This window comes from Cebus imitator, unplaced genomic scaffold (assembly GCF_001604975.1).
Source record: "Cebus imitator isolate Cc_AM_T3 unplaced genomic scaffold, Cebus_imitator-1.0 Scaffold110, whole genome shotgun sequence".
NCBI lineage: Eukaryota > Metazoa > Chordata > Mammalia > Primates > Cebidae > Cebus > Cebus imitator.
This window is the reverse complement of record NW_016107425.1, coordinates 3,170,371-3,179,821: the sequence shown is the minus strand read 5'-3', so window position 1 is coordinate 3,179,821 and position 9,451 is coordinate 3,170,371. Positions and strand designations below refer to the sequence as shown.

The window sequence follows — 9,451 nt, the reverse complement described above, 5'->3', positions numbered from 1 at the left end:
TTTTTTTTTTTTTTTTTTTTTTTTTGAGACCAAGTCTCACTCTGTCACCCAGGCTGGAGCACAGTGGCATGATCTCAGCTTGCTGCAACCTCCGTCTCTCGGGTTCAAGCAATTCTCGTGCCTCAGCCTCCTGAGTAGCTGGGATTACAGGTGTGTGCTACCACGCCTGGCTAATTTTTGTATTTCTAGTAGAGATGAGGTTTTGCCATGTTGGCCAGGCTGGTCTTAAACTCCTGGGCTCAAGTGATCCACCCGCCTTGGCCTCCCAAAGTGCTGGTATTACAGGCATGAGCCACCATGCCAAGTATTCTGGTCTTTAAGAGTAATAGGAACTCATATATGGATTTTAAAGGAGAGTGATCTGATGACAGGTATACTGATCTCTTACTGCAAAACACAAATATTACTTACATGCTTTGTTTTATTATCTCAGCCCAGAAAAAAGTCTCTCATACCTATACTTAAGCTCACTGTATAACTTTTGAATTAGTAAATAAACATTTACTCACTGGTGCTAGATAGATATTTCAAAGGAATAAAAATAAATAAGGTAATTATAAAACAACAAACAGCCCAAAGAAATATCTAGCAACAGGAGTAAACAACGCAGTGATTTTCAAAGTGCATGCAGTATTCACTTGGCATCAGCAGATGGCGTAAGGCGTCATGTTACTGCCATGGCTATCTGGAGCAGAGATGAAGTACTTAAATCTCTGCTGAGTCGGGGGGGAATAATGTCAGCTTCCAAACATGCTATTTATATTCATGCATCATGTGACCTGGCTTAAATGTTTGATCCTGGGTTTACTCTTCCACTCATACAATACAGTTTTCTCATTACTAAGTTTGTTTAACAAGCTTTAGTAGGATTTATGACATCCAAAGTTTTCTTTTAAGAGTGTTTTTTATATTCTCCCTATCCCCCTCCACTAGCAGACGCAAGTGCTCTGCAAATTTCAAGGTAAACAGTATTCTTGTTTCTTATGGAACAGAGGCCAAAGCTTCCTAACAAAGAGTAAACACAGAGAAATGTCTGGTAACCATCTTTTGTCTCAGAAGATACAATTTCAGTATTCTTTTTCTTTTTTTTTTTGAGACAAAGTTTTGCTCTTGTTACCCAGGCTAGAGTACAGTGCACGGTCTCAGCTTCACTGCAATGTCTGCCTCCCAGGTTCAAGTGATTCTCCTGCCTCAGCCTCCCAAGTAGCTGGGATTACAGGCATGCACCACCATGCCCTGCTAATTTTTTTATATTTTTATTAGAGATGGGGTTTCTCTATGTTGGTCAGCCTGGTCTTGAACTCTTGACCTCAGGTGATCCACCCGCCTTGGCCTCCTAGTTTTGGGATTACAGGTGTGAGCACCCAGCCTCAATATTCTTTTCAAATACCTACACAAGGCAACAACCTTGGAGAAACACTCTTGCTTACTTATGAAATGCAGGACTTATAAGATTTCTAAAATCATAAAAAAAAATAATAATAACTTTTTCCCTAAGCCATGCTCAGAAATCAGGACTGTCATTAAGACCTCTGGTTCTCTTCTTCGTTGAGACGAGTGATGGTCATTCAAAGCCAGACACTGTGGCCGGGTGTCAGGGCTACCCACCTCCACTCCGCCTTGTTGTGCAGGAATGAGTTACACTTGTCAGGAAGGCTTGTGTCATTTGACATGGACTCCAGAATTGAAATGATTTGCTTGAATGACGGCCGTTTCTGAAGAAGAGGAAATAAATAATCATTCAGTGGGACTTAAGGAGATATTTAAGAGAAAACATAGATATCTATAAGCATAGTAATAAACTCAATCCACCATAACAAAATAAAACATGATACAATGTCCTGATGTAGTTATTTTACAATCATCAGATCACTTGGGCTTAGGGAACCGTATTCTCTATTTTCAGTGAATTATTCACAAGGGGAGATTCAGATGTTGTTTTTCTCTCATGTGGTCTAAGGATGGGATAATTTGTGTTTTTTTCCAGGAAGAGAGAACACTAATTCTTTTAGTTATGATTAAGAACTCCTAAAAGGAGTTTTTAAAAGTCCTTTAAAAATCTATGTGGTAAATACGGTAAAAAGTTAATGGTAGAGGGTATGTATCGGATATGTTAGTGTTGACTGTAAAATTCTTTCCACTTTATGTTTGAAAATTTTTATGATAAAGTGTTGGGGGAAAATCTACCTATCAATCTATTGGAACTAATAAAACTGTCCACATTGGTTTGTCAGAAAACAAAATTCAGGTACTATGAAGATTACCTGGGTGAGGAAATAATCTATACACCAAACCTCCATGACACACAATTTACCTATATAACAAACCTGACAATGTAACCCTGAACCTAAAAGTTAAAAAAAAAAAAAGTCCCCCAATTTTAAAGCCATCATAACTCCACTGTTCTCAATATTTATTTTCTGTTATAATTAGCTGCAGCGGTAAGACACTATAAGGTACCGCTCACTAGAAATGAGCAGTGGTTAAGTGTGAGCTAGCAGTAACTGTTCTAGTCTGCCTCTTTAGACTTTAGCCAAGGTTGAGACAAAAGGTTAAAACAAAGAGAGAAAGATAATAAAAAGGATGATGCACATTCTGTCTTCATCATGCCTCGTAATTACACCATTACTGAACAAATTATAGTTGCAGCAATTAAAACATGCATTTTAATTTAAGAGCACCAAAACAAGAAACAACATTGAGGTGGCTTGCTCTCAGGATTTCAGTGCTTCCAACATTACTAAGAAAAGCAATTTTTCCATTTCTCAGAAATATAAAAACCTAGGATATAAACTGAGCTCTGCCATTATTCTTCTTGCAAATAAGGGCATTTGTGTGCATGTGTGTGTCTGTGTCTTTAGAAGAGGGCATTCATAGAGAAATGTTACTGATATATATTAAGCCTTCTAATAAGCAAAGAGTAAAATGCCTTAAGTAGGAAGATTGAAAAATCTTCTGCTTATCTTAATTTTGTCCTCCTCTTAATTTCTCCCAGCATGTAGTGGGTTTTAAAATAATTTTTTTTTTTTTTTTTTTTTTAAAGACAGGCAGAGTCTTGCTCTGTTGCTCAGGCTGGAATGCAGTGGTGTGATCATAGCCCACTACAGCCTTGACCACCTGGGACCAAGCAGTCCTCCTGCCTCAGCCTCCCAAGTAGTGGGGACTAAAGGTGTTTGGCACCATGGCCGGCTAATTTTTTAGCTTTTTTGTACAGAAGGGGTCTCGCCATCTTGCCCAAGCTGGTCTCAAACTCCTTGTCCCAAGTGATCTTCCTGCCTCAGCCTCCTGAAGTGATGGGATTACAGGCATGTGCCACTGTGACTGGCCGGAAAAATGTTTTAATAGTTTGCATAAGAACTAATTATATAATAAAGGATTTTCATTTTGCAAGGAAAAGCAGCAGGAGGAGCTAATTAATTTTTAAAAAATAATTTTCCCTACATTTAATCATTCTTAAAATAAGGTGAAACTCTTCTGTAATTGGATGACCAGCATCCCTAGAAAAAAATTTAATTGTATAGTCAGAGCCTACTCTTGGATAGAAGTTATCAAAGTGAACATTTAAGAGGTGATAACAATATAGATTTTTGTGGTAATAATATTCAATGAGTATTCTGGTTACTGAATACATTTGGTCTAGGTTCTTACATAAATTCCTCTGAAGGGGATTAGGTTCCTTTTAGGCATTATATAGGCTTTGCTTATTTGAAAGTTAAAATAAAAACTGGGACCATTTGTGAAGCATCTACATACATTATTTCTCTATTTGTTATCTTCATTTTATAGGTAAGGACAATAAGTTTCAGAAGAGTAGGAAGTGCCAAGCATCAAACAGGAATCAAGTTATAGAACCAGGGGCTCTGTTCTTAAACTGCTCAACATCTTTTATCATGTAAGGTATTAAACTCACGACTTTAACATATTTTTGTTTTGCTTTTTGGAATCAGAGTCTCGCTCTGTCACCCAGGCTGGAGTGCAGTGGCACGATCTCGGCTCACTGCAACTTCCACCTCCCGGGCTCAAGCGATTCTCCTGCCTCAGCCTCCCGAGTGGCTGGGACTACAGATGCACGCCACCATGCCTGGCTGATTTTTCCTATTTTAGTAGAGATGGGGTTTCACCATGTTGCCCAGGCTGGTCTCGAACTCCTGAGTTCAGGCAATCTGCCCCAGCCTCCCAAAGTGCTAGGATTATAGGCGTGAGCCACTGCACCCGGCCAACTTATTTATTTCCTAATTTAGAAATATCATTTTAGGACCTGAACCAATACTCACCTTTCCTTTCTTTCTCCTTCTCTTAAATAAAACATTCTGAGCACCTGATGTAAGCCACTAAAAAGACTTGATATTTGCCTAATACTAGCTTTCTCTTGCATGTATCACCACCCCTGCCTTCGACCCTGATTGCAAAAGAACACTAGTTCTACAGGTGGGCTAACTATTTTAAAGTAGATGTTAATACTCTATAAATCTAAGGATTTTAAAAAAGGAAAGTACTTTAACTATTGCTCTACCTATGTGCATAGGACTGGAACTAACTTCTGGTTGAATTGCTACATATTTGTAGCCAGTACATGGAGGTACCTCTCAGGAAATTTACTGTGGTCTGCCTACTTCAGGCAACAACCAATTTGGGCATCTACTTTCTATATCGATGTAATGTGCAATAGAGAAATACATGTAACAACTACCTCTACATCCTTATAAAGCTTGTAGTCCCATCTAGGAAGAAAATATGTCTTTAAAAATACAGCTGTACAAGGTAAGGCCCAGACTGTGGTTTAGGAAAAGAAGTACTAAGCCTGGGGTTGAGTAAACAGAATAACCAAGGAAGACTTGATGAAGTACTCAGGGAGAAAGAAAAGAAGGAAGAGACCATGTTTGGGGAATGAAAGTATGGAAGGCATGTCTAGAGGAGATCAGCAGTGAGAGAGCTGGAAATGTGGGCTGTGACCAGGTATGCGACCAAATCAAATATGGGGGCATGTCATTGTTTAATCAGAATGAAATGTCATGAATTTAGAAGATAAAAATCAATTTTAAACTTCCTTTATACCTCATGTGGCTGGGATGCAAGATTTCTTTGGCCCTGAAGAAGGGTTAGCTTACTACATGCTAAAGAAATGCCAGCTGCATGGCTTCAGCACTGGGCCTAATTTTCTTGTTGTGTAAGGTGATTATAGGATCATTTCATTAATGTACCACAAATGCACATTCTGAGAATTTTAATTAATGTGGTACTGAGTGCCCAATTAAGAAATTCAAAACTTGCTTTGCATACTGAAATGTAATCAGAGTTATAGAGATCTAGTTGGAATAATCAAATCCAATGCAAATAATTTCAGGCAAAATATTTATGTATCAGAGAGAAACATATGTCCAAAATGACTTATATGTCACAATGGACATATAACTAGTAGGAAGGGTAGGGAAGGGGCAGTATGATACCATTTTAACAGTAAAAAAAAAAAAAGTTTTAAAGCAAGCTTGAAAATACCTGCATATAGTTTCTACTGAGTTAGCTGCAAAATTCTCTTATGCTTAAAAATCCCCATTCTGCAAAATCATGTACTAAAAATTATAGGGCCTAAACAGGAGCAGGGCAGACCATTCAAAGACCATGCAACTTTGTCATCAAATACTATTAAAAAGAATAACAATCCTAAATAAGATAGTAACACAGTTTAAAAACATGATTCTTTAGTAAAAATAAAACAAGGAATATCTAGGACTCTACTTAAAAAATAAAGGGTAAAGGAAGTCTAAAGAATAGGAGTGAAAGCAAAGATTTTGCAACATGTCCACAGCACAATTTGTTGCTGGGAGAACCAGCAACAAGTTCTTCCAGGTCAAGCTAAGCCAAGTCGAGAAGGAGCACGTGGAGTGAACAGGCTTCACAGCACTGGGTCCCATGCTGCCTTGTTGGCTGGATTATTATACTCTGTGCTCAGTGTGGAACAATGTGTTGGGAAACATTTTGAACAATCAACGTGAATTCTGAGTTACACTAACATCGTCCCCAGTCTCCATTCTCGCCAATGGCTTCTGAGTTATTCCCACTAAAGAAACATATTGCAGAGGAACAGACTGTATTTTATGGCCATTCATTCTTCTTGGGGGTCAGATTGGAACAGGGTTGAAATTCAGTAAGAAACTGGATTCTTTAGTCTTTATTTTTAGTCTCTATTTAAAAGATCAGTTGTAATACCTCTATTTCCACAAAAAACTGGACAAATCTAACATTTTTATGTCTTTCTGGAGTGTAACTGCTCTTATTCTAATGTTTAATCTGTGAGAATATTTTTTATTTTTTAACTCACTATGAGAAATTCCAAAATACACAAAACTAGAGGGAACAATATAATGAACCTCTATATACTATAACTCAGCTTCAAAAATTATCGTGGCCAATCCTGTTTAATCTATACCATCATCCATTTCTCTTCACTTTATTTTGAAGCAAATCCAAGACTAGCCTATCATTTTATCTGTAAATATTTCCATATATATGCAAGAGTCTTTTAAAATGATTTTTGCAGGGAAAGGAAATGGGCCATTCATGCTCAAATGTGATAACCACATGAAAGCTGAAGTTTTGGAATTTCTCCAACTCTATTGTGATAGCTCAAAAACATCACTGAAGCTGGACACGGAGCACATATCAAGATTCTCTAGAAGTACTACTTTTGCCTGCTCTTCGGCTAGAAAGGCAAAATAGTGCAGTGGTTAAGAGCAGGGACTGTGCCAGACTGAGTTCATGTCCAGCCTTACTCCCTGCTAGCTGTGTGGCCTTGAGCTCATGACATAACCTCCGTATGTCTTGCTTCTTCATCTGTAAAATGAGGGTAATTATGGCCTCTGTTTCACAGAGGGATTCTGAGGAATAAATGCGTTAACATACATGAAGTGTGTGGAACAGTGCCTGGCATACTATAAGTACTGTGTCTTAGCCATCTCAATAGCATATAGGTACAATAGTTATTACTAAAAATTAAAAACAAAATTATTTTTACTGACTCCAGAATGTCAAAGCGTGCTGTAAGAATGAGTTAATAATGAGTCACCAGAGATCAAGATTAAGCAGATGTCAACAGGAGACTTTAACAGTCAATCTGGGGCTCTTAGGAGCATCAATTCAGCTTTGCTTTGTAATGAGTTTTATTATCCTAAGTTTTAAAAACTGAAAGCCAAACGAGAAATTTCAAAATTCTAAACAATAACAAAAATACATATGTATACCTTGGCATCAGCTTCCCAACACTGATGTAAGAGTTCAGCAAAACTTCTGGGGCAACTGCTTGGAATGGTTAATCTCTACAAAAGAGAACAAAACAAAACACTCGGTTGATTCATTAAGGTAAGCAAACACTATCTGAAGGTTCCTAATACAGTTAATTTAAGAACATAATCAAGATGTGAAATTTAAAGATGTGATTAACATATGACAGGTGAGAATTTATGTTTAGATTTGCAATCTCTAAAGACTCATTTTCCTTAAAAGACAACTGTAGTAAACGGAGAAGTCAGGTTCAGTAAAACTAATGCAACAAAACATCAAATATCTAAAACTACAGTAGGAGAGGAACCAGTTGGAACTTAGATACTAAATATAAAACCACAAGACATTGTTCTTTTATAGGAAACTTATGATATACCTAACAGGCCAGGTAACAAGGAAACCAGTTTAGCTTTGGCGGTAGGTATAAAACTTTGAAAAGATCTGAGCACAGATCAGAGAATTTTAAAGAACTGTGCATTTCTCATTGGTAAATAAGATCATCTGAACCTATGACTGATTATGGTTTTGTTTTGGTCAAACCCATATACTGTAAGGACCCAATACAACAAAAATTATAATATGAGGATGGGTCCTGTTCTAACATCCTACAGTAGTTCTCATAGAACATGTGGTGCCTCTATTCTACAGAAGCATTTTTGTTTGTTTTAGAGACTGGTGGGTTGCAACTGACTTTTAAGCATAACAAGTCAGGAATGCTAGACCCTTCAACATATCATAACATCCTGCATGACCAAGAACTTCCTTGTATCCCACAAAATTTCAAATGTCCCATTTACATTCATGTAAGTAAAACAAGCAAACAATGAGGTTTATAATTTTCTGGGCCTAGAATCTAATTTACAAATAAACACAAAATATTTTTTGAACAGTTTGAAGATACACTGAACTTTGCAGAATGCCTCTACAAAATAAAGGCTTATTAATTCTTGCATGATTCTTCTGACAGATATCAACAACAGTGCCACTCCCTAGGTACTGGAGTCATTAATACAACCCAACTCCATCCGGCTGCATTTGTAGCTGCTGAGTTCTATTTATCCCCTAAAACTGCTCCATTATCTCCTCTAGTGTGGTCATGCTTGAGCATTTGAATGCTGGAAAACATCTGTCATTTATTTCTCTTTTATATTACAGTTAGAGCATTATGTTAACTTACAATATAATGTGTGTAGGTAGTTATATTACCTTTGAATTTCACCTCAAAGGAGCATAAGGGGTTGTTAACATAATTGTTATAAAATGAGCATTGGGTGTGATGGAGTTGAGAACTGCTGTGCTAAGAAGTATTAAGACTTATTCCCGTTTTGTTTGCCAAAGAAGTTTTGCAAATAACAAACTTAAAACTGAACTTAGCTGGATTTGGGGGAGGCTATGTGTGAAACTAGAAACATAGTTGCGTTGACAAGAAAACCGACAACTTGTATTTGGAATTACAGATAATCCTAAAATCAAAACAAAACGAAGTTGAAAAACAACTCTCTCCAAACTAAAGGCCGTGCTAAACACTTTTAAACTTCTAGGCTCCTGATGTCACAGAATAGAATGAGATATATTAAACTGTACTATTATTATTTTACCGTAATGTAAACTGCAGACCTTTTGATGAAGGCAAAAAAAATTCAGGTGTTTACTTTTTAAAATATAAAATGGTTGGGAGGTAGGGACAAAAACAGACTAGGATTGCAATTATGCACTTGAATGTACTCTGTAACTAAAAATAATGAGTTTTCATCGAGGGTAACATTTTTCAATATAACTTTGTCTCAACATTTTCCTGAGAACTGGATGTGAGCTGGCTGAATATGGAGGATGATTTCTGTGATCTTTCCTTACTGAAAAACTGCTTAGATGCCACATGGAAGTCATTATACAAGGAGACACAATTATTTTAAATAATCGGACATGGTCAAATATCAGTTTAATCTAGACCCAGACACTTTATGTAATGGATTATTTTGGTGCATTATAAAGTAATTTAAAATAGAATCCGAAGTATTTAAGTCCTGATTACATAACTATGGGCATTCCTAATACATTAAAACATTCTGAAATAGCCAGATCTTATCACCAGGTTTGCAGTACTACTTAAAACTTAAATATTTTTAAATAAAAGTTTCAAATTAAAATATTTCCCTATCACCAAATTAGGCAT

The 9,451-nt window shown here is 36.9% G+C and overlaps 1 protein-coding gene across 4 annotated transcripts in view; it reads right to left on the bottom strand.

Annotated features, from left to right (window-relative positions):
- Positions 1 to 9,451, bottom strand: part of MAP3K20 (mitogen-activated protein kinase kinase kinase 20) — a 195,088-nt gene that overhangs the window by 56,106 nt on the left and 129,531 nt on the right. For all 4 annotated transcript variants that reach the window (XM_017538234.1, XM_017538235.2, XM_017538236.2 and 1 more), the window contains exons 9-10: positions 7,239 to 7,313; positions 1,609 to 1,715 (exon numbers count right to left, since the gene is read on the bottom strand). In XM_017538234.1, coding sequence (XP_017393723.1) covers positions 1,609 to 1,715; positions 7,239 to 7,313 — 182 coding nt within the window. The remainder of the gene's footprint in view (positions 1 to 1,608; positions 1,716 to 7,238; positions 7,314 to 9,451) is intronic.